Here is a 26539-nt window from a genome sequence, read left to right on the forward strand (position 1 = left end):
AATAGACAGAATAGATTGGCTTTTTCCTTTCAAAAACAATTGCCTCTGATTCCAGCGCAACAGTAAGAACCAGCAGCAACTCAACAATTTTCTCATATGAGTATATGAGAAAAGCTTATCTTCAAAAAGGAATAATCAAAATCTATCTTAGAAGGTCAAGTTGTCTTGTATAAGACTCAAAAATCTTCTAAAAATCAAAGCCCAGATCGTTCTATAAGCTACACATCCTAACATGAAAAATCAGGATGTTGCCACGATGTTTTTACATTAAACAAGCCTTGTCCTAATGTCCTCAAAGAAGCCCTCTCCTCAAACAAAAAAATATAAAAAATTGGAAGAGGTACTTCAGACTCCTATTCAAAAATATTATTAGATTCCTGGCTGACAGTATTAAATGTGTTTTTCAGATTTATAAGGAACCATTGTTCCGAATGTGACTGCAGTCGTACGTCAGTTCCTTTCTTGACTGTTTGTTAAGAAACAAAAGGACCACCCAGTGATTTCCCTCAGCACTGGGAGAATGTTACCGTTTGTTCAAGGTTTTGTTTGATAGAATTTAACTGTTCTTCTATAAAGTTTTCCAGGAAACTCCTGATTTGCATTTGACCTTTGAAAGTCTATAAATGTCCCCGGGTTTACTTGTTTCACCAAAATAACTTTCAAACACCATGAAGATTCCCATGGGCTTCCTGCCATAAGGATGGATGCTGAATTAAAATAACAATGAACAGTGAAAAAAAAAAACATATTTCTCATTAGAAATTAGAAAACTTACTATAAAATCTGAGAGTAATATTTATCTATTTTTCATCACGTATCACATCAACGTACTGATTTTCAAATAAAAAGAAAATGCACTTAATCTAAATGGTGGCTATAATAAAAGCTCTTGTGCCTGCGTTTCCCTCTCATGGTTTATCTTGCATGTTTAGACACTAAACAATTACAATTGTACGCAACTTATATGCAATGTGTCTGTGTCGTCACGTGGATATGTTTACGTCTAGAGTCATTTCCGGAACAAAATGATTGACACGCGGTTCGTCCAATCAGAAGTGGAATCTGGCGCGGCGCATGTGTCGGAAAAAAGAAGCTAGCGGAGAGGGAGATTAACGATACGACCTACCGTTCAAACGGTGTGATCCGCCGTCCGACCAGTTGTCGACACCTGTATTCCTTTCATTTAGTAAAAAAAAAAAAAGAAAAGAAAGCGAGAGCAATGTCATTTCTAGCAGTTTCATTCGAGGACAAGATAAACTGCCGGACCGATATTGAGGTAAACACCCCATTAGCTAACCGTGCTAGCATGGTGGGAGCTCGGAGTATTTGATGGGAGGACGCTGCGCTGTTGAACCGCTAGCTTTACACCTTTTATCGCCCGCTGTGTCTGCTTGACACGCTGTCACAATCTTCAACCGTGCAGCTGTGTTTTTGACATCGACATGTCCCTTTACATATTTAAATAATCGGTCGTAACGTCGGTGTTTGATTGCCTCATGTTTTGATTGTTGTTTTAATATTATTGCATATGCTTTTCTACCATCAGCTGGCAGCAGACGCATCTCATGTGGTGTAGACTTCCTCTTTATTTGAGGCGACACTCGGTATTTTTGGTTGCATTTTACCTCATCGGACCAGCTTCTTGAGTCATTTATGTTCCCATCCCTCTTTTAGCTAACGGAATCGATAATTTTTCACGTTTTACAGAAACGACTATTTGCGATGATAATAATCGGGCCGTATACCACGCCCACCCCAGTGAGAGTCATAATTAGATCTATATTTTATACGGATACGATCAGTGTATCATTATATCAAAGAATATGATTTTTTGACTTAAGCTGTTTAAGTGGTACGCTGCAAAACAGCTTGCATCAGTATGATGGCGCGTTCTTTGGATCACCCTAGCCCTGAGCCATTCATTTTTAATTGCAAGGTAATAACTGTTGATCAGACCTGATACCCTTTTAGCGATTATTGGGATTATCTCTTTGATAGGGTTGCCATTCTTGTGTAGAGACATTCATACATAGATCAGCACTTTAAAATAGATTATTCACCTCATTGTCCATTGTCATTTTTATTTATCAAAGTATCAAATATCCATAGCTTTTGAGTCAAAACTGTGCACTTTGATTTTGCAAAGATTTTGCAAAATTTTGTTTGATAAACAATGGTGTTTTTGGCCTCATTTGTTTTTTCTTTTTCTTTGTGGGGAAATGACAGCAGCCTTTGTTAGAGGATATGAACGGTTATGCAATTAAGTCTTTGCTTTTTCTTGATTTATTTGCCCAACAATTGAACTCCTGTACTTTTTAAAACAACTACAGATTTGTTCAGACCTAGAGGTTGAAGCTTCTGTGCCTTGATTAGTGCCTTTATTATAAAATGAGACATAAAACTGTTCATATTTATGTAAGTTTTACAGGATGTACAAATGCATCTTAAAATGTTTGTAAATAGTGTGAAAAGACATATCATGAGTACCATGATGTATGTCAATGAGTTAAAGTTGCATCCTATTTTACAATTACATGTGCCCACTGATTTAAGTTACAAAAGTGTTTTTGATGTAATAGTTTAACGACTGACTTTATTTTAATGTACCATTTTCAGCAATTGTATTAGCTTTCAAATTTGTTTGAAAATTGCAAGCCTTTTATATTGCAACACTGAAGTTATTAATGGATGATGCATTGGAGTGAGAAGAGAGCCTTTGGTGTCGCAAGCTTCACAGCCTCAGTTAATATCACATATTTCCAAATATCAAACGTCACAACTTTGATTTTTCACCTTTCTCTATTTATGCGACTTGACCTGCATTTGAAGACTCAGTTTTGCATTTAAAGACCTGCATTATTTTGGATAATCCAATGGTACAGGTCTTGTATGCCTGTTGTGTCAAAATGAAAACTTCCTCTTTCACTTATAGATTTGCACACAATGAATACAGTCCAAAAATAGTGCTGTTTTTTCAGCATGATAATGTAGCCCAGTGCGTTGAAGTCTCACAAGCCTACAGCTGGGGGTTTCGCCTGACCTGATCACATGCTGACTCCAGCCTGTGAGCTTTTAGTCTTTCTGCAACTCTGTACATTCTGCGGAGAGCTTATAATCTTCGAGAGAAAATGGACAAAAATAAGAAAAAAAAAAGTTTCACAGGAACTGTAAAGAATGTTGCAACAGTATGAGAAATGTTTTAGGATCTCCTGCTCTCTCTCTCATCTTGTGACCAGACATGAAGAAATGTGTTCTGTGCTGAAAAGTACAGTTTGTACAACTGTTGCACATATTGTAAAGACTACTGCAGCTATTAGAGCAAAGTAAACAAAAGAAAAAAACGTTAAGCCCTATCGTCTGGTGCTGAATCCCTACAGAGTTAATCTGAGCGATGAAAAACATAGATAGGAGCAGAATTACTTCCGAGCCAAAGAGCACTGACTTCTTTTCTATGAAAACTGCCTAAGAGCTGTGAAGGACTGTCACCTATTATAACGCTCGCAAAATGAAAATCTTTTTTTATAAATTTACTCCAAAGCTCCTGCCAATAATTTCTTTCAATTTACTTTTTACTGGCTCCAAAAAAAATACCACATTGGTTTTAACTATACGCATGACCTGTGATTGATTATACGCCACAATGTTCTACTTTTATACATATTTATATACATATATGGTCTTTTCTAGGTCTGACAGCAACCAGTGGTGTCTAGTCGTCTCCTCTGCTGGCTGGTGTGTGTGTGTGCATGTGTGTGTTTGTGTGCGTGTGTGGTTTGTTTGTTTCTATGTTTACGTGGGTTCATGAGTGAGTGCTGCAGCAGCTGAGGGTTGTAACGTGATGCCAAGATGCTCCTGTCCCTGGGAATGCTGATGCTCTCGGCGATGCAGATCTATACCATTTTCACAGTCCAGATCTTTGCCTTCCTCAACCTATTGCCTGTTGAAGCTGACATCGCTGCTGTGAGTAATTTTAAGAAAAAAAATATTTAAAGGAGAATGCGCAGGTTTATTACCTCATGGCATTATTAGCATATTGGGGCTGTGTTTTTTTTTTTTTTTTTTTTTTAATTTCTGAGAATCTGAAAAAGAAAGATATGCTTTGAAGATGAATAAACCTTTAAAAAAATGTCTTGAATTTTGAAGTCTGCCCCCCCCCCCCCTTTTTTTTTTTTGCAGTACTCATTTGACAACAGAACAGAGAATTTCGAGGACTTGCCTTCGCGGTTTGGCTACCGAGTGCCAAGCAACGGGCTGAAGGTGAGTCTGCATGAGCTCAGGTTATTTTAGACGTCTGCAAAATTGGTTTGACCCAATGGCACATTTTTGCGGTATCTGCTTCTACTTCAAGCATGAGAGGGCAAAAGTAAATGACTGTCTAATACGATTCAACGGTCGTCAGCAATTGGCAAATAGCACAAAACCTTCCAAATCTAATCATGTCATCCTAATCTTATCACAGTAAATTATCTTCAAGTGTTTTTTTTAAGCGCCTCCACGACATTGCTGCTTGATGGCTGACACGCAGTTTTGCTGAATTATTATTTTTCCCATCTTTCCGTCTCACTGGTTGATCCATGAGCTCAACAAACAGAAGGGATGATTCATGTCTGCTATCTGAGCAGGTCATTGTGGCATTTCTCACAGCAAAGAGCCCATTTGTTGTTGCACCAGAGCTTTTGGCTGAGGTGAGGTTAGTTGTTGGCAAAATGCTTCGGTTCTTGTTTGTATATTTTGTCTGGACAAAGGACTGTAAATGGGATTTTTAAAAGTGGCATCTAACCGCATTACTCCACTAAGTAAACGCTCATTTTGAGTTCATGGATATTTTGATCATTGTGAGTTCATGGATATTTCACAAATCAAGGTTTGCATTTAGCGCCTTGTAGCATTTGTCTTGCACAATGCAGTTTAAGGGCTAGGTCATGTAGGCCTTGGTCATACATGAGGTGCTTGCGATTGATATCCAGTGAGCAGTATCAGTGGAAAGACGACTACTGTTGGCGCAACAGCACATACTCTGGCCCCTTGATCTGGTTTCATGCAAAGTGGATGATTTTTATACTCAGCACAGTGTGCAGTACAAATAATAGTTGAATCCTCATGTTGCTTTTTTTTTTGACAGTTTTATACCACAGTGCCACAAAGAGGGTAGTTGTAAATTATTCAAACATCGGGTGTAGGAGGTAGTTCATACACTATGTTAACTTATAAATTAACTTTTTTGCAACATTGTTGTTTCAATATTTATTTATTCATTTCAATGACATTAGTTATTTGTCATTTCAGCACTATCTGGATAACGTATACAAATTTTGGAATGAAGGTAAATTTTTCTCAGGCAAATATAATGAATGTCAGTAATATTCTCATATCAAGAGAACAAAAATGAGAACATCCTTTTTAAAAGGGAAGGCTAAAAAGGCCTGTGCTGTGCTTGAAAGTGCAATTTAATAAATAAAAAGTCTAAAATCATTTGGATTTTCCCGCAATAATGAAAAGATAGTAAGACGGATAAAATACTAGGATAATGAAAAGTTGCAGCAGTGCGTCTTGTAATAAAAAGATGCTTACTCACAGTGGGCTGCCATCCCAGCCTCACTGACGTGGCATACAGTAAAGTCGATGCTGCCCGCGCCTCACAACCAAATTTATTCCCGACCGACTCCCTCACTTTTAGTAATCGAATCTGGGTCATCAGGGTATGTTATTTTTAAATGATTACAGCACGTGTTTTTTTTCTGTGGCGACTAATGAGCAGTGAAAACCAACAGATAGAGTGTATTACACTAAAACCGATTTAATTAATATTGATATTGATATTCTTTGATATATTTTATGTCACTCTAGCCCAAACTTTGTGTGTGTGTGTGTGTGGGGGGGGGGGTTAAGATTGCGTGATATGAAAGCTGAGGAAAGGCTTAGTGGGTCTGTTATTACCTCTGTCTTAAATTCAGATCTTTTTTTTTCTATCTACATCTGCCCATGACTGCAGTCTGGTTATGTCTCACCAAGACAAATGTGCCTCATCCCAGTACAGCCTATTTGCTATCTTTTTCTATCCTTGTTTTATTCAGAATGGCACTGAAGCATGGGTCGAGTGAAAAATAAATGAATGATTCAACACATTCAAAATAGAGGTACAGGTTTGTCTTGTCTCTCTGTGTGGTCATGGAATCCCAGGAAATGTAAGGTAACTGTAAATACAAACCATTCAATCATAAGTAAAGTTGCAGTGTGTTATTATACTGCGATTTTTTTTTTTTTTTTTTTTGTCCCACTTTCATTCTCAAATCCTGGCCTGCACTCATGTAATCTACAAAATAAGAAGCTGACTATGCCTTTGTGCTGTTTTATCCCTAAATCCCTTGGCACATTTTCCTCACTCACCCAGATGGTCTGAGAGTTGCAGTGGTTTTAAGTGGCATTGATTACACCCAACCCTTTTACAACTTGCCTTCCTGTCTTTGGTGTAACTTAGTTTGGTCTCGGTTTTTATTTGTTTTTCTGTGTAACCATTCAGGATGTATAAATAAAGCTTTACTTGCAAGGCCCAGACACAATAAGCCCAGTAAAATGTATACTTGAATAAATGGTGTCAGTCTCTCAGAACTATGAGGGAAATTCTATTCAGGGTTTTCAGAATTCCATAGCTGCGGCTGTAAAACACCCCGGAGAGAAATTTTGGCATCACAAGGCAACACAAGCCTGTTTGTGTTTGAACAACTCCACGCAGGCAGGGAGGCGGCAAACACAACCTTCCCTGTTGTGTGGAGCTGCTTCGGGTTCTCAAATCAGGACCACTTCCAGCCATTGTACACCAAATGTGGTAGTTGCGCTTGGCTGGATTAGCTTATATCTGGTCAAGGTGTGACAACAAATCACCACAGCCAACAGTTATCCTGTAAGGGGTTTGACTTGGAAACTACTTTTCAACTGTTGCCCCCTATTGCAAGATCTTTAAATGGCAACCTAGAATTGAGCTTTGTGAAACTACACGTGATGCCAGACATACAAAAACATACACAAATAGGACGGATTAGCGGACGGGTCAGCAGGACCTGCTGAGCGCCCTGCAGCAGAGTGCAAATAATATGATGAGTTCCCGCCAGAAAAAAAAAACATGCTAAAATCACAGTTTACTGGAGCAAGTGAACAATTACAGGAAATTAAAAAAAAAAACAAAAAAAACACATGTGTTTTTAGGGATTGTGCAAAGATGTGATGAGTGATACAACTTCATATCAACTCTGGGCAATTATCAAGTGGGTGTCATGGTAAACTATGTTTATATCTTACTCTTTTGACTGTATGACTTTTGTTATTTTCTTTAATTCCACCAGTGTCATCAAGGTGAGAGCTATCACAATTAAACAATACTGGAGCAGTTGATTGTGACAACATCACCCGTTGTGTGTGTGTGTCTTGTCTGTATGTTTTACTGGCTGTTGCATGAAACTACTTTGGTAAAGTTAGACGTGGTGAAGAAAGAATGAGCTGGAAGAAAAAAAAAAGAGACGAAAAATGTGCAACAGAAGCTTGTGGCTGCAATTCACAAAGACATGCTGTGAGTTTTCATATTCGAAGGAAATGTTTTTTATTTGCCATTACATGGGTTTCAGGCTTTTTATATTTACTACTTTTTCTATGATTTTTTTTTAAATGCTTGAGGTCCCTTTGGAAAGTTTTATGGTTTGAATGTGGCAGCTGGAAAACTGAGAGAGACTGCGCTTTGAACAGCTGCTATCATCCTGAAATAAAATGTATTTAGTCCTGTTGAAATTTTCACAAGACCAAGCTATCATCGTCCGCAGCTTTACTTTGTTTGAAATTTAAGCTCAGTCACACCGGCAGACAACATAAAAATCGGAATCCATCATCAAAAATACTTTATTGATCTTGGAGGAAGTTATGTAATGATTGGAAAATGTAACATGCTTGATTTTTTTTTTTTCATAATTTTTTTGGCTTTCTTTTTATAAATTAAGTCTTTCGTTTCACAATCATCCCCTTGCACTTTTCCATTGAGTTGCATAGATAAAGCTCCCCCATCAACCATCATGATGTTCCAAATTCGACATCAACGGCACCAACATCGCATGGAACTCGGCATCAGCAAAACACAATACACATGTATTGTGTTTACACATGTAACCACAATAACTCCGTGGTTTGTGCTTCCGCAGGACAGTTCCTGGTTTGATTACGACAGGAGTGCCTTTCTGTGTAGAGGTTGCATGTTCTCCCCCCATGCCCTGAGTGGGTTTCCTCTGAGAGTCCAAAAACATGCAGGGTTCATCGGAGACCCTGAATTGTCCATAAATGGTGAGAGAGTGAATGGTTTTATGTTTCTACATCTGTGGCGATGTGATCGGTCTGGGGTGAACCGCCCAATGACAGCCAGGAAGTGGTATTGATAATGAATGAAGGTATGAATGAATATTTGAGAACAGTGATGCAATAGACTGCATCATTCCTCCAGCTGTGACTTAGTATTTTAGATTTTCAATTTGGGAAAAAAAAAAACACATAGACCTCTGAAATCCACTTTGAGCCAATAATGTAATTGGTTAATTTTTTTTTTTGGTTTGTTTTTTGTTTGGGTTTAAGATGGAGTCAAGATGTAAAACATTTGTCGGGATGGAGGGATTTAAAGGAACTTGCATAGAGTTTAAGAGGTTTTCTGTAGCAACATAGTGAGTCATTTGCCTCGTGCTTTGTTCTTGCAAAAGACAAAAAAAAAAAAATCCAGTTTCCTGTCCTCGGCAGTGTTCAGAACACTTATCTTATGTTAAAGGTAATTAACATTATGTTTGTTTTTCATGATTCGTGGTGATTGTGGCTTGTCTTTAGTACACATCCTTTTTGAAGAATGTGACCTTGACGCAACCCAAATTTTTTGTTTTTTTGCATTCAGACCGCTGGTGCCGCCGCCCCCTTTCACTGGCATTCCTAGTCAGGTTCAGTGCCCCACCAGGAATGTCAGTCTCTCCTACAATACCTCAGCGATGACAAATATTGTAATTATATAGATGTGATGTCTTGATTAAAAAGACCAAGGTATAGCTGCTTTTTTTTCTGAAGGCAGGCTCTGTGATTTTTTTTTTTTCTCTCTAATTTTTAATCTGCTTTCAAGAAGCTCCAGTCAGGCTAGAGCAAGTTCTTAATTCCCATGTTCTTCTCTGTGAGAACCCAAAGCCAAAATGGGGCAGACAAGCACTACAGTGAGAATTTTCTCTCACAGGATTATGCGCGCCTAGTGTGCAGTCACTTGAGAATTACCCCCCCCCCCCCCCCCCCACACACACACACACACACACACACACACGCACACACACTCAAACACACACGCTACCTCTGCAGGTAGGAAACCCCTCCAAGCTCAACTTCAACATATTAAGAAACTCTGTGGACTCTCTGGAATTTTTTTCTTTGTGAACTTGCCATGCAATTAATCAAACACTCTGCACTTTTGGGGTTTCCATCACAAATTAAGTTGCTTCAATCAATTTTATCTTGTGTCTTAAATAAAAAGAACATCTGCCTACCTGCCCTACATTGCACCCTTTCCCCAACTTGTTGCACTTTGTGGGCGAAGCTTAAATGCACAGGTCGGTTTCAGCGTCACATTCTCGATGACGGATTTGCTCGCATTTCTTGTTCCTTCAGATTTAAGATGTCTATTGTATCTAAAATGACTTATGCACTAGTGAACGATACCGTTTGTTAAAGTTGCAGCACTCACACAAAAACAATTCTCCTGCTTCCTCATATTGTATTCTGAACACGGTCATTCTTGTCTTGAATCCATAATCAGCTCATAACTATAACAGGAAATCAGATTCACAGTGAATGGGCCTTTGACAGGATATAGAAAAATGCAGTTATACAAGACCGCATTTAAAATTTGCATATTTTCAGCCACCCTTTCCTGTAGGATAATGTGGTCATTGAGGGTTTGTGGGGCATCTGGTTATTTGGGGGAGGGAGGTCTGTACACTGATGGAAATGGAAACATAAAGGATCATTAATAAACTGGGGAAATGGCCCAAACGACATGGAGAGAACAAAAAGACTTTTAAAAACTGCATTCGCTATCTCTTATGTTTTAATTTCTCACCATGAGGCACATTTATGATGAGATGAGATGAGATGAGGACAACTTTATTTATCCCGAAGGAAATTGTCGCGCCAGAATTTCAAGCAAAAACATAACAATAATAGATAATAGTAGGAAGGAGGGAGAATAAGAAATACAATAAAATGTAAATTGTCAAGGTTAAGGCTATCAGTGTTTTAAGGTCTTAAGTACAAAGGTTTGAAGATTCCCTCTGGCTGAGGGAAGAGGAATTAAACCTGATAGCCTCAGGTAGGAAAGACCTCCTGTGGCGTTCAGTGGAGCTCCTTGGTGGTCCATTCATATCATTTATAATCAAATTAGTTGATCCGAACATGATCGATCTTCAATGCGACACCCCCAACGGTTGCGTTGTAGTCACTAAAACCACAATTTTAATGTACGGCTCCCTTCTCCCCCACCCCCATCCCCCAGGTATTTCCTGTTTCTTATCTGCCTTTATTTCAGAGTGTGTTGTTTTTTTTTTCTAAGTTTGTGTTTGTCCAGCAGTGGGCGCTCTTGCCAATGCTTTCAAAGTTGAGCAGGCGGGCGAGGCGGCGGCTTAGTGATGTCATTGAGCAAAGATTCAATACTGGAAAAAAACCATCTAGAGGTGATGCTGGTCAGGGCAGGGTGGGGGTAATTCCTCATATCCTCTTTGTCATTGTACGGTTCACGTGTTGACTCAACCGATCTGAGAATCTTGGCCTCTCAGAGTCCTTCTAATGAACAAACGCGAACCCCCTCGACAAAAGTGTATCGGGTCAGCAAATAGTTTTCTCTTTTTTTTTTTTTTCCGAGGATCTTGCGTTTTCCTGCTCAGTCAGTGAATGCAATGCATTGCTGCAGTTTTTTTAGTTTGCGTTTTTTTTCTTTGTTTATTTGCTTATTTTTTGAGTCCAGTCAGTGTGGCGGTTATCGTCACGCACTCACAAAAGTCCCAATTGACTGCTGACATCTGTACGTGTGAACAAGAGAGGAGGAGGAAGTGCTGACTTTCTGTGATATGCAGGCTGTGTTCTCTAAGACTTATCTGTTTGAGGGGTGTAAATGCTGCAAGTTTTAGAAAAGTCCAAACTTCCTGTCTATTCACTTGCACTCAAACACTCACACAGGTTTTAAGTCCACTTGACAGTATCATATCAGAAATGCATATAATCGGCTGTCCCTCCTTGACATCCGCTTTCCTTTCCCCATGTCATCATTTCTCTGCGCTGCTGATTTGCACCTTTTCCGCCTGCTTCCTCCCACTTTTCTATTTTTGTCTTACTCCATCAGTGTTTCTCTTTTTTTTTTTTGTTTTTTTTTTTTTTGCCTTGGCCCTCACAATCTCTTCATTCCATGTTTTCTTTTTTTTTCTCCTCTGGTTCTGTTTCCCTTCATCATACTGTCAGCCTCTCTGTCTAACACATACACTCTCTCTCTCTCTTGCTCTCTATCACCATCCCTCTGATCAGTCTCTTCAAAAGTTGTTACAAATGGGACGAGAACAGGAAGAGAGTGTGAGTGTCGGGGCAGTGATGACAAGCAAGACTCTCAATTATTCTCACTGAGCAGGGGCTCGATCGGGAAATCTAAATTGTGATTTACTTAGTAATGAAGGGAAAGTACTGACTGACCAGCGAATCAGTTAAAACCTTAGTTTGAAAAGTTGTGATGAAGCATTTTATTTATAATATAGCATTCATAAAATCACTGTCTCACACTTTCATTGTCCATAAAAAGTAACCAAAGGTAGACCAAGGTGAACTAATAAAAAAATCAATATTCCCTCATATCTGATCTTTGTGTGTTCTTTGGGTAAAATGCTGCTCCTGTGACTTGTTAAAAATTGAAAAATGAAACTTCATTAATGTGAGGCAAGTTTATTGTGACTGTTTGGATCATGAAATTGTCCTTTGACACTGCCGATCTATGAGACCACACAAAAACTACTCAAGTCAATCTGTACTCAAAGGAGATTAAAAGGGCAGATTGATGATAAATGTCACTCTTATGACATTTGTAAGACACACATAAGATATAAGACACGCAGAAATGATCATTCAATGCTCTTTTTATTCAAGTAGTTTAATTGCTTTTTAGTCGGTTCTTCAAGTTGCTGGTCATAATATCTTTAATGTATTAAATGAGTGTTATATTTTATTGTATACTTTAATAAATGTCTTCCTGACAGGGTTTCCTGGTTGGTGCACGACCAGAAAATGCATGCCAGCCTATTGAACCCCCGCCCAGGGTCAACTTGACGGGCGCCTTCATCGTCCTCATCAAGCGCTTTGACTGTAACTTTGATATCAAGGTACTGCGTTTCTGTTTTTTACATTTTTTTTTTGGGTGTATCTCTTTCAGAGTCCATATATAGAAGGTGAAGAAGGAAAGGAAAAAAGCCTATTTATTTAGTCAGTTATAAATGCAACATGTCAGCGAAATTTGACCACTACATTTAACCCGTCATGGCTGAAGAATATATCTGGAACTAGCAGGTTGCGAAGGAACTGTAAAGGCATTTTTTGTTGCTTTTAAACTCCTTAAATCAAACAAAAATGCACAAGTGAAATTTATTCATGGAACCCTTTATCTATAGCCTCCCTAGCGTTATTGATATCGCGCCTCATCTTTTACATGCATGGAAGAACCTGAAGAGCTTCTTTCCCGTGGTCCGAAATTTGTCCATTACTAAAGACTTCTAAAGAGTACAAGTACGACCTGGGCTCTGTGACCGGAATCGGAAATTTGATTCAGCCAACAGCAAGAGAGCGGGGCACCAGTGAGTTTAGCCGGTGTGTTGGAGAATGCACGAATCAGAACTCCAGCCGAGTTCCTGGAAAAAAAAATTGCGGTTATTGATTGGGGACAGCGTTGCGAAATGGAATGCGGCCTGGGTGAGGGAAAGACGCGCCAGCAGTGATAGAAACGGGTAAAACCATCACAAAAACCACAATGCCGCTTGGAAATTTCCTCGCCCGTCATGTCTCAGAGGAATACTGTGATTGTGGGTAAGGCTCTTGTGGACTGACCCCAGATACCTTGAGTGGTGTTTAACCGTCGTGCCACACTGTTACTGAGGCTGGTGGTGTTTTTTTTTTTTTTTTTTTTTTTCCTACACTGCTACGCCCTGTTGCCACATACTGTAATTAACTAAAGAACTCAATATAAATGCACACAGGGAGAGCTACATCAAGATTTACAACGCAGTGCAAGGGCACACACAACCATTTGATTTCTTTGTGGGGGGAAAAAAAAAAAAACATTTCACAGGGGGAAGATCACTCCCTGCTGCCTTTCTAGCAGGATGAAAGGGGCATAAGTCAGATGAGATCTTGCAGGGAGACACAACAGCTATAATTGCTTTCCCTCTGCCCATGGCCAGTTCCACAGGAACAGCTCCCGGTGGAGTAAGGCTGAGGCTTCTACCTCACTGTGGTTTCCATCTACCGCCGTTCAAGCCAAGCACCAACGCAGTCAGTCAGTGAGACAGGTTTTACACCTGATCCTTTGAAAGCACAGCATGGGTTTATGCTAATTGTGTGACAAAGTCAGGCAAAATAAGCTTCTGTTGGTGGGCTTTCCGGTTAGCTGAGCACATCACCGAGGAGGCCGATGCAACCGGTGCACGGCTCCTGGCCATGGTTGGGTCAGGGAAAGCCCCGTATTTACACTTTGGGAATCCAAGCAGAAAGACGGGAATACCAGAGGCCCGATGGATGGATGGGTGATTCTCCCTAAGGCTTGAGATGATGTGAGGGTTTTTTTTTTTTTTTCTTGCTGAAGCTCCTTCACTTGCATGCCAGCAAAGTGTTGCAAGGAGCGCCAGTGTATCTCTTTAGATTCTTAAAAATTATCCAGACTGCTTGATGCTGGGGGAAAAAAAAATAATGGGAGCAGGGCTTGAATAACAAAGTCAGAAAACTAAGCCCTACAATGAGAGCCCTTTGAGACCGAAATCCATGTCTTTTGACGAAGAATTATTTATTTCAAAGCCGAGCTCATGTTTTTTTTATGATTATTTGTGGATCTTTTTGCAGATCAGTTTTCGGCACATTAGCGCTCAGTTGTTTGGGACACGGAATTAAGAAATTGGAGTAAACCACCATTTCTTGTTTGACCATTTATCCCGTCATATTGCACCTACTTTGTTTTTAGTCCCCTTTAGCTGCTGCTGTATTTCTGAAAGGTTGTGTTTGTGGCCATCACAGCGAAGCGGCTGAATGAAGGTGAGCTGGGAACCCGTCTTCGTGATTTTCATGTAACGACATGCATTACGGCGAGTTTGTCATGGGAGCGCAGCTATGCTTTATGTCGCAGCTGAAGAGGAGGTCACTGAAAGAGGAAGTAAGAAGAAGTCACAAGGAACGGTCATTAATCGGAGTTAAAAATTCATAACGGAGTGTTGAAAAATTGATCATGACTATTTAGGAAAGGTGATATCATATTTAGCACGAGTACAGGAGAAAATGTGTATAGCAGACTAAATGGTTCCAAAATTTTACTCAATAAATTCCTTTATAAATGAATCGTCACAAAAAAGTTGGCATGCTAATCCTTCATTGTCGTGATACTTGATGACTAACGTCTTTTCCCTCCGTGACAAGACAAATATCGAAATTATTCTCTCATCGGTTGAATAATTTGGACGATCTTCGCGAGAAAACCTGTTGACAGTGTGTGCATTAGACAAGTTCCGATTTTACTGCGACGACGGATCGTCTGGCGTGCAGGAAGCCAAAAATAACACCTGACCTCCGGGTACAGTCGTCCACATCGTGTGGACGATGGAGAACGTACCTTGAGAGATATTTGCCGAAGGCGTTGTCTGACTTTCAGCAGTGGACACAGCTAACTTGAATGACATTCAGATGATTTCATCTTGAGGCTCCTCACAAATGAAACACTCACAAATGATGACAGTTAAGGAAATGTATTTTGCATACCTGCGACGCATGGAAAATACTCCTCTTGTTCTCTTAATACAAGATGATGCGGGAAAATAGTTTGTTTGAGCCTGCGTGCATCCGCTGATACCACAATAGTCAAATTTAGCCTGGTGTATTTCCATTTTAGACGTCGCTCCTTATAAATACACGGGCGTCAGTGAATATCAGGCTGTCTTGGCAGATTCCTTAACGGTTCAAGAAAAATACATTTTTTTTTTTTTCAATTCTAGTATGCTCGGTACTGGAAGAAAAGTTCGGTTTCATTTAAAAGAGAAAAAATGTGCAAACTCGTCTTAAGCTTATTCAATTGGTACATAGCAGAGTGAGGAATATGAAGAAGAAAAAAAGAGAGTTCATGAAAGGGGAGGTCAGGGATGAAAAGTGAGAGGTTTGAGTTATGGGGTGAAAGAGAGCAAAGCATGTGGTGCCTTAGTGTCCATCCATCACCCTTTTTCACTTTTTCTCTATCTTGATTTTCAGTTGCATGCTTTCACTCTGTTCCCCGTCAGTTGATTTTGCGTCCATTCACCCTCGCGGTTCCACCAGTTTATTTTCCAAGCAGTTCCCTATCTATTTATTCATCTATTTTTTTTGGTCATGTCTTCACTCACTCACTTCACTCACTCTTTTCTGTATGGTAACAGGAACAGCCACTGACCTTATAAGGCTTCTCTGTGATACACAAGCGAATCTCTGAAACTCTAGCCCTCTGAGGACATTCACGTGCATGTGTGTGTGTGTGTACACACAGAAAATATGCAGACAGATCACCTTGACTATGGTTGACACTGTTGGATTCAGGGATTCAAACCTACAGCCCCTCGAGAGCGACGGGCTATTCAGTGAGTTTGAAAATAATGTCGATTTAATGCGATTGGCAAAGCCGGTAATCGTAGCTCCCTCTGTCTTAGTGAGACTTAGCTCCCTCTCCAAGCTGCAGGAATAACAAAGGAAAAATAGATTCCATCTTGACTGAGACGTGTGTGTGTGTGTATGTGCATGTGAGACTGTGCGCACAGGGGTGTTGCTCCATCGCTTCCCCTCTTCACCCTATAGCATATAGCAATCCAATGAGCAAGGACTTTAATGGATCTATGGCCATAATGGGCAATAAAATGGACACTCACCCACTTAACCCTCTGTCAAGTGTTAGTCACCCCCCCCCCCCCCGCACCCCCTGGTGATTTTTTTTGTATGACAGAAAAGTGTAGAATGTGTGTGTGTGTGTTTGTGCATTCGTAGGAAGCCGAACCGTTGAACGACATAGTCTGAGAAGGGGAGGGGTGAAGTGGATCAAGTGAGCGGGTGTTAATGGGCAGAGTTGCTGACTCGTGCGAGAGAGCGCCAGAGAGGGAGAGAGAGAGAGAGAGAGGGAAAGGGAAAAGGAGCGAGGGAGAAAGAGAGAGAGCATTCCACCATTCCTATTTCTTTTTAGAAAATATGTCTCCAGAGAGAGATGGTTTGCACTTCCTGTACACTGGGATTCTTTGAGGTGGTGCTGAGGGGCTGGAGGGCTGGAGGGCTGGAGGGCTGGGGGCGGTGGAGGGTATTACTCGGTGACCTTTCTGCAAGGAAGGAGGGTGGACAGGAAACTCAATATTCCTTGCCTCCCTCTCCCTTCACTCTTTATAAGATTCCTTGCAAATTGCCCATTTACCCCCCTCCCCACACACATACACACACAGACACACATCTTTTCTGCATACATTGAGACATAACGCTTGTTATGTAACATGTACCAAGCTCTGCAGAACCAAGTCGTCTCCTCCCCCCTTCTATACCTACTTTCTGGACTTTCACTCATTCACACTGCCTTTACTGCCGTCTTATCTGTGACCTTATCGTCTTAACAAACAAGACTTAAACAAAAGCTAAAATGGATGTGAATGAGAGATTTTAAGATTGAGTCGGTGAGTGAACTGGATTAAATACAGTGTACCTTGTTCCACCCCGTTCCATTTTCAGTTTCCCGGTGGCTAAAGTATCATAAAAGTACCTGGTAGTGACTCGGGAAAAAAAAAACAATTCATGATTTTTAACTTGGAAGCCTGTGCTGATAAGACTCTTGTGTTATTCTCCAATGATTTACCAGAGGCGATCACTATATTCAAGTACAGTTTAATTTACAGAACTGTATTAGTGCACAGCTTTGGTCAACCGTGTTATGTAAGGATACTTTCTTGAAAATTAGGATAAAAATTATAAATAAAACAAGAAGAAAGGTAAGATTTAAGCACAAGAGTCATTGGACAACGGTCAAAGTCCTCTGCATTATATTTGGGAGCGGCCTAAAGCTACTTCCGCTCTAATGTACTTTTATCAACACCATGGTTACTTAGAATTTGCCAGCCAAAGTTGCTCAGTGTTTACTCGCCTGGCCATGTATACACACATACATTCAACATGAGGCTTGTTTGTGCTGTAGTGACTTCACGGCTCCTGACATGTACACATACACACACACACACACACACACACACACACACTCATGCGCACATGCATGTGCAGGCACATGGCTAAGTTTCTATTCAACTGATGATCTCTTTTCTTACACATCCTCTCTCAGTCTTATGACTGGGTATGACTATGGCAGACTGGATGTATGACTAGCTTGTGTGTGTGTGTGTGGGTGTGTGGGTGTGTGGGTGAGAGGGTGCTGAGACAGAGAGAGACTGAGAGACATTGAAGGGCAGTTGCCATATCTTAAGGCCGTGCTGGTTTTCTGAGCTAATGTATTGTCTGTTGTTCTAGCAGAAATCTGCAGTCTGCCACCACCTGTAGGCTCTACACACACACACACACACACACACACACACACACACACACACACACACACACACACACACACACACATATATATACAAACATACATATAAACATATATACATACATATATGTATGTGAGGTATGTACATGTGAGGGAGTGAGGTGTGTATATATATATATGTATATATTCTGTATATTCTCTGTATATGCAAATACAATCCCACACAAGAATACACCCAACTCTTGTGTGATCACGTACATATGCATTTCTACAAACATTTACATCTCATGACTAGCACACCCATATGCCTCACAGCCGCAGGCATATTCTTGTTTTCCCTAATCTATCAATCACAACATCTTCTCTGTTCTAAAAAAAAAAAAAAAAAATTACAATACAAAAACTTTTGAGCATATCAAGGACAAGGAAGAATAAGTTTGAAAGATTATCTATATACGGACTCTCATTCAAATGTTATTGCTCTTTAGATAATATCTTTACCGCAATATGATTGTCACTCCTCACACAGGCAAGCGAGCTTTGCTCAAATTGCAGCCGTCGCTCCTCCCTGCCATTTTATTGAACTTTATCTAATCAGCTGTCTGGACCTTGAAACTAAAACCTGCACAACATTCCTCTGAAACGCCAAGGAGAGACGGGGGGTGGGGGTGGGGGTTGAGAGAGAATAGAGGAGGATTGAGAAAGAGAGGGAGGGAGGGAATACTTGCCCCAGGATGGAACAATCAGAAGGGGACGGGCCAGAAGCCTGGAGTAGTTGGCAGTCGGGCTGATATAATGAGGGTAATGAGGGCAGAGAGGAGGAAGTCAAATGTTCGAGAAGAAGGTGAGACGAGGGGGTAGAAGAGCGGTTAAGAAGGAGGGCAAATAGGGGTAGGCTTAAAAACTTGAAGAGATAAGAGGGAGGTAAGGAGAGGAGGTGAGCTGATGTCAGATGGAGAAAAGAAAGCTCAAGGGGTGACTGTTTACAAAGGAAAAAAAATGGGAAATGGGAACGATCTAATCAACAGGAGCCCATTTGAACCAGTATCTCATCCATCTAAATGAGCCAGGGAATGTTTCTCTTTTTTTTTAATGTGTACAAAGTTCGAGAACCCTTTTTTTTTATTGTGGTAGTATGAAGTATATAAGTTTAAAAGTGCATTTTTTTTAGCAACAAGGGTTGCCAACAATAGAAGAACTCACAGGCTGTAGGACAGGACTGAGGTGTGCAAAACAGAGGCGAAAAATGGGCGTGAGGTAGAAGTTAGAAGACAAAGATGATAGGGGATGCGGGTAAATGAGGCAACCTGATGTAGCTGCAGTGCTGGCAGCAGCTCCGCATTCTGCGTGCAACACTCGCACGCACACACACACACACACACACACACACACACACACACACACACTGAGCTGATGCGGTTATTATTGACGGGCATGGTGCAGCAAGAGTGAAGTCTATCCACAGTAGTGTTACAAATCCAAGATATTTTGAATCGTTGTTTTATTTTGAATTAATATTGGAAAAACAGAACACTGGTGTTTTTTTGTGACATAAAATTTAAATTAAAAATGAAAATCGTCTTCGTCTTTCTCTGATCCAAATGTTTAAATCCAGCATCACGGAATCCAGGTGGCAATATTTGCGAACCCCCAGTCAGCTGTGACCAATAGGAGTCTGATCTTTCACACACTACTCCTTACACACACACTTACAAATACATTGCACGCATTAACTTATCAATTGTATAACTTCTCAATTTTTTTTTTAATTATTATTTTACAGTGGACAGGGAATAGGTGTTTATTCCCTGTTATTAAAGAAACACCACTGACATGCATTCCAGCATATTCACAGGAAGCTGTTGGACACAAACACACTTTTGTATTTTCCCCAAGATGCAGCTGCAACCTTTTTACCAACAAGAGCATACATTTAAATCCCGGTAGAATACAAAATGCAGTAATTGAGTCCCGCAAGGTCATATGGAAACATTTGCTCACGTTAAATTGTAAGTTTCGACCGGCAGTTTCTACCATATTATTGTACTGTCACTGTTAAAATGATGAAAAATAAGCAATAGACCAAACAGACTTAAAAGCTTGTAAAACAAGACCTCAGCATGTAAATAAAATTAAATAATTGAAAGAAAATTGTCCTTTTAAATTGTGTGAACTTTGTAAGGAATGGGGCTATCGAAACAGAATGTATAATCCTTTTATATGGAAACACAAACATGTGCCAAGTCACAGAATTCCTTCAACAGCACTATGTTTTGTGACATAAGAATAAATAACAATGAATAGCTGGAACATTAGAGATTAGATTAGAGTCTGTGCTGCCATTCAGCAGAACATATCATTAATGTTTTTGTGGACATTTGTGGTCTGTGAAGCAAGCAAATACACAAGAAGGTCATCATGTAGAACGATGTATCGATCATTTAACATATCACACCAAAATCTCACGCCGATAACAGATGTATGGATGAAAGAAGGTTCTTTACATGTTACACAATGTGTTGTACAGAAGGTCATTCGATCCAGGACGGTGTGACCGCACGACTCTGCATTCCGAGGGGGGGGATAAAAGTAAATTGTAAGTAAATTTTGCACTAAACTTAAAGAACACAAGGGCTCTCAAAGGTTATGTTTACTGAAAATTCTTCTTTTTAATTAGGGTTATAATATTGATATTGTGACCTTTTTTTTTCGAGGAATTGTTTTTAAGGGCTGCTCTCCTATTAAAAATTGGAAGATTGTTGCCCCCTCCCCTTTCCCCCTCCACCCGTCCCCGCCTCAAGAATGCATTGAATGTCCATGTTTGCGCCCATACAAACACAAGGTAGGGCTGAGGCTGAATTCCTTTGTGCAGAAAGACCGCTCATATAGACGCCCACAAGCAAAAATAGCTAATTTTTCTAAGATCCCATTAAAACCATCGTTAACTGTGAGAGGATAACATGGCATCGGTTACTTATTTCCCAGTTGCTAATTTTAAAAGCAACATGTTTACAGGTAATCTGGTGCAAATGTATTTTATCACACCGTCTCCAATCCCTCTCAGCAGGAGTGTGTGTCCGGACAGATTCATTGGTTTGCAAATTTCTCACTGTGCAACGGTTTACTGAACAAATTGAATGGTGCAGTGATTTTTACCCACAAGCTGGCTGCTGGTAAAACTTGTTTTCCTTTTCTCTGTTTGTTGACTTTGACGTGTGATGCATTTTACCTCTAGCACTAGTCTGGCTTTACATTCGAAATTACAACTGAAGATAGAATGCGGATTTATTTATTTATGTTACTGTCAAGATGTTCCATATCTTTGCTTTTTAAATAAATAACTTCTTAAGTAGACTAAACACTGTCATACTACCGAAGGGCTATTCAGTGTAGCTTTTCAGTCCCAGTCAGAGGCAGGAAACAAGATTTGTTCTCCAGCAAGATCTCTTTCCTGCATGAACATACACACACACACACACACACACACACACACACACACACAAGACTCGCGAAGACACGTATCCAGATTAGAAATTTTGTTTGTGTCACTCACACAGACGGCCTAAACCCCGGACACATACAGCAGCCATTGATAGCTCCTCACAATAAACCCCTCAGAGGCAAACACATTGAATCACAATGCCTCAGCTGCCGTACACGCTGCTTCACGTATGTCTGTGCATATAATTACAATGACAAGGAACGGACAAAAGAGAAGCACTGTTCTGTGTCAGCGTCCAAGCAGAACTCAATGCACACTGTCCGCAGGTCTAAATGGATTGTCTTGCATCAGAGGAGAGCACAATGCTCCTATAAAGAGTCCTGTCTGGGCTGCTGACTGACAAGGTGCACTCACGCAGCCACTTGAAGTAGAGTTATCCTCCTCTTGCCATGAGATATCGGAACAAACCATTTTAACACAGTTGACCGAAAACCAAAACCTTTTTTTTTTTCCCCCCGCCAAAATATCTGATCTTCTTTCAAATGCATGCCATTGGATATCTGTTCGATCTTGGCTTTGAGTCGGATGTTTATTGACCATTTGTAAAAGGAGCGCATGCTCTTTCTAATGTTGGAAACGCATGGAATCCAAAACCAAATTAATCTGTATCAGTTGGATCACTGATCGCGACATGAGTGGTAAGGCAGAGCTTGGATTTTACTCAAGTATTTTCAGCACGGATTCTGGATCTATATGTTAAGTTCCGTTTCTGACAATATTAGTAACGAGAAAAAGGCGATGCAATAGAAGAATCCGGCATGTTTGATCGGCGTTGTTTATAAATTCAGATTCGTCCGCATTCACGTGGTTCGCCGCAACACTTAAAACACATCTCGGTGTCTTTTTTTTTTTTTTTAGAGGAAGAATTCATCATCACAAGTTCATATTCATCTGGATAAAAACACATTCGTGTTCGAATTATTTGTCACATCCTTTTCCCTTCAAAACATCTGCCGTGAGCAATCAGCAACAACAATAGCCGAACAGGATACCGCAGCTCCTATACCGTGTCACAGCCATAAAAATGGCCCCACAGATGGAAGATTGCATCAGTTTCCTTCACATGATACAACCCACATGGCTGTCTGCGCCGGGGAAGATCCCTGTGCTTCTTTAAAGCTCAACAATCTTCTGAGGGTACAGCCTGCTCTGGTGATAAATTGCTGTAGCTAACTGCAGTTGGTCCTGAAATGTCGCTGATCTACATTTGCTGCACAGTGAATTCATTTGAATGTTGGATTTTGGTAGTTTTGTTTAGTGCTGAATAACTCAAAAAAAAATGACTGCAAAAGGCCCACTGGGAAAACGTACTCCCGAGTTGGTAGTGCGAACCCCAGAGCCCAAAACATCAAAAATTAAAGATGCCATTATCAATTAATCTTCTCTTGTTGGCTGCGGTAAATACTGCACCGTTCATATCCCCCCAGTATTCATCAAAATGAATATTGTACTGTTGTGCACAGCAAGTATTTTAATCCAGTCATACAGCCACACTCAAGTTCGTTTAAATTCTGCAATAATAAATGTGATGATTTGAAACTTTTTCTTGCTTGAATCAATTAAAATGTACATTGTGAATAGTTTGTTCCTGTCAAATTGCACTTTTAACAATGACAGCTGTACATAAAATCAATGTGATAGTAGTCTTAAGTCTCATGGTATATTTTTACTCAAATAAACAAAAGCTTCCACAACTGTTGCTTTTTTTTATACAGGTACACCCTGTTTTGCTCATCAGTTACAGCTTCTGACAGCAGTGTTTACTTTGGGAGAGGCCTTCTTCTGGGCTTTGAATGATGTACATCTTTCAGTCTATCTAGAAAAACACATTTCTCTTGCAGATGCTATGAAACCGGTTGTAAAAACATTTTTGCAGTATGCTGAGTGAACCTCGTATAAGATTTTGTTGTATTTGCGTTTCTGTTTGATTTCGCTCATTAGAATCCCGTTAAAGTGGAGACAAGTGGTGTTGGGTCTTGTTCGTCAACGACTTTTATTTACGAATTTATGTACATGGGTGACTTGTTTTGCTCAGCTCAGTGAACTGCAAGACTTCAATTACAATCATACTGACTTCTTAAATACACTAACATGTTTAATGTGATTTGTATAGCTGAAAGGTAAACTTTTCTCACATTACCTGTGGCAACTTTTACCACACACAAACCTGCACTCAGTGCAGCTTTTAGTAATAGTTCAATATAAGTTGCAAATACCGCTGTAAGAAATACGTTAGTCAATCTAACGTAAATGATGTCTCCTTGCAGGTTCTCAATGCCCAGAAGGCCGGGTACAAGGCTGCCATTGTTCACAATGTGGACTCTGACGACTTAATCAGCATGGGATCCAATGATTGTAAGTTCCCAGCACCTCACCTGTGCAGCAACACACACGCAAGTACCAGCTCACCCAGTCGCCTGTTTCTAAAGTGTCTTTGTTTTCATTGGATCTGCTTTGGTATACCCTGTATGCCCAAGCCTTGGAAAATTTCGAGCTGTGTGTCACATGACAATCTTATGAAATAATTTCATACCCTTGTGGAGCAGCATATTCACTGACTCCACATTTTCCTTTATTTCCTTCTCTAGCAGGGTGCCACAGACTATTGAATTATCTAGTGGTTACACGGAACGAGCATAGCCAGGTTAATGATCAATAGTTTGATCAGTTGTATGGCCACAAAAATAGCATAAAAATGAAGAACTCCTTCCTTATCGTCTGACGTTTGTATCGTTATTTGAAAGCATAAATGTAATACATGAATACCTTTTAAGGTTAGACTGTGGAATTATTGCCATTTCGCCTTTTCGGTTGAGCTGTATTTAGAAAACAAAGTACAATCAATCCCTTTCAACACTGTGCAAGTTCTCAGACTATCCTTTGACTGTTTCCTCTACATTTCCTGTTCCTCTCAACCGTGTCCTCTTAATTCCCAGATCCGTATATACGTGTCACATGTGAAATATTTGCTTTTCTAGAAAGTGCTTCATTGCAGTGATTGCAAAAATGAAAATTTTTGAGTTCATATCAAATTCGAATTCATATCGATACTCCAAATGCCATATTGCAATGATGTCAACAGGGTAAGATGGGATCCTGTGCTATCACCTCAGGGCAGCAGTAACGTCTTAATAGGGAGCACATGCTCCAAGTGAGGTCATTGCGACCAGGCTGAGGCCACATGCACTATGAAAGGAGAGGCTGTGATGTCGTACCAGAAAGGAACACCGTTTGTGCGCAACTCGGTGAATGCCAACCAACAAATGCGTCAGAAGACTACCGGTGGGGGTCACCGAGGGGTGGGCGGTGGGAGGTGAAAGAGGGAAGCAGTGATGTCAAAGAGGAGAAACATACCGAGATGTCAATGGTAACAGACACCGTTTGGAGAACTCTACATTTAGGTGAAGAGCTGTTGCGTCATCAATAAACAGATAGATATTTTGTTATGAGTTACCCTTGAACTGGATGATCACCGAGGCAGGATACACCATGAGCTTGAAAATGGTTGTAAAGCAAACCACTCAATGCAACTAACCCAACCAACAAATGCATCTTGAGGTAACTGTATAGATAGCCGACAGTCATAAAACCAAACCACTACGAGTACATTTGAGCACTTCATCCGAAGCTTAAGCATCTCCACAGATGCACAATTCAAATGCCAGGAGTGGATGTTGTCTTTGCAGTAATAGTCTATCAAAAATACAGAGGAGGAACTATCTCAAGACTGTGAGAAACATAGTTTTAACATCTCAAGCTTTCAGTTTAGTCAGCAGAAGATTTCTTTAATTATATTCTGACGTGTGATATGATACTTTTTCCCTTCCTAGTGGATATTATGAAGCAGATAGATATTCTGTCTGTGTTTGTGGGTGAGGAGACTGCCAACTCTCTGAAGGAGGACTACACATTTGAAAAGGGGTAAGTTGGAGCCCAAATCTAATTTTTCTCCACATCACTATACAGAGTTGCAGGGTTCCAATTATTTCATTGTAACTTGAAGGGATGACCGATTTCATTCGAGAGCATCCTCCTATCCTGTTGGTTATTGTCTGTCGCGTGACTGCTGGTGGTAATTAAAGTCAATTGAAGCAATAAATTACTCAATATGGTTTGAGTGAAACTGGGTTGTCCAGCTACAGCGACGGTAACTTAACCTCGAGGTACAATTTCTCCTTGTATCAGGATGCAAACGTCTCATTCCGAACCGACAAACTGGTCACGCACCCTTTTAGTCGTTTGAATTAAAAGATAATACAACCCCTCAAAATACCGCAAGTATTTTGTTTGGTCCCGATCGGTCTGTGAAGAAACTGTCTTGTGCCAGAGGTGACATCCAAGTATTAAGAGCTGCTGGGACTTAGGCTTGCCACAGCTCCTAGAACACAGATATGCAAACAAACAAGCTTTCATCGATCTCACGCAAACCGCAGAAAATTAGTAGGACCATAAGGTTGTACAGTTATCTCTTTGAAATCTGCTGACACCTTGCAATGCTTCTATTTCTAGCGGGCATGTGGTCCTCATGCCAGACTTCAGCCTGCCGCTAGAATACTACTTGATCCCCTTCCTTATCATCGTGGGAATCTGCCTCATCCTCATTGTTGTTTTCATGGTAAGCGCATTTCTTTGCAGTTTCAGGGATTTTTAATTATTATATGTACTCTATTTGTATCTGAAATTATTTTAGTAAACTGAAATGCAGTTCAATGAGTGGAGAAGTAAAGTAGACTATGGATCTGTAGCCGCCTCAAGTCCAGTTTAGCTATTTTTGAGTGGGGTCTCATTGCCAGATGACATATCCGTGTTCCCTCCGTTCATATTTTGATCGGCCTCTTTCGTTGACTTGCCTAGATCACAAAGTTTGTCATGGATAGAAACAGGGCTTGGAGGAGTCGCCTGCGCAAAGACCAGCTCAAGAAACTTCCTATCCACAAGTATAAAAAAGGTAAACTTAAATTGGTTTAAAAAAAAAACGTCTATCTGCATACACAAGAAAACTTTTTTTAAGTTTGTCCAAGGAGTTACACTTGAAGTACACACTAGGTTAAAAAAAAAATCTCACGCTCTGCATGTTTCTTCTAAGATGCGGTCCAGTTAAGAGAGATCATGGATGCATTTTGATACATCGGACCTCTATGGCTCTGGATTTTAATCAGATGTGGTTCGATTTATCCTCAAAATCAAAGAGATCAGAGTTCCTCCGTGGTGAGACTGGATCC

General features: G+C 40.3%; 1 protein-coding gene across 1 annotated transcript in view; it reads left to right on the plus strand.

Moving 5' to 3' along the window:
* The first annotated feature begins 1076 nt into the window (after positions 1–1076).
* Positions 1077–26539, plus strand: part of rnf13 (ring finger protein 13) — a 33392-nt gene continuing 7929 nt past the window's right edge. The window contains exons 1-8 of the mRNA XM_086161620.1: positions 1077–1276; positions 3688–3960; positions 4177–4257; positions 12291–12413; positions 23585–23672; positions 25148–25238; positions 25827–25932; positions 26172–26265. Of these exons, the coding sequence (XP_086017746.1) occupies positions 3847–3960; positions 4177–4257; positions 12291–12413; positions 23585–23672; positions 25148–25238; positions 25827–25932; positions 26172–26265 (697 nt within the window). The 5' untranslated portion in view covers positions 1077–1276; positions 3688–3846. The remainder of the gene's footprint in view (positions 1277–3687; positions 3961–4176; positions 4258–12290; positions 12414–23584; positions 23673–25147; positions 25239–25826; positions 25933–26171; positions 26266–26539) is intronic.

The sequence above is a fragment of the Fistularia commersonii genome, chromosome 16, assembly GCF_037954325.1.
Source record: "Fistularia commersonii isolate RoL2024-O1a breed Wild chromosome 16, RoL_Fcom_v1.0, whole genome shotgun sequence".
NCBI classification, from domain to species: domain Eukaryota; kingdom Metazoa; phylum Chordata; class Actinopteri; order Syngnathiformes; family Fistulariidae; genus Fistularia; species Fistularia commersonii.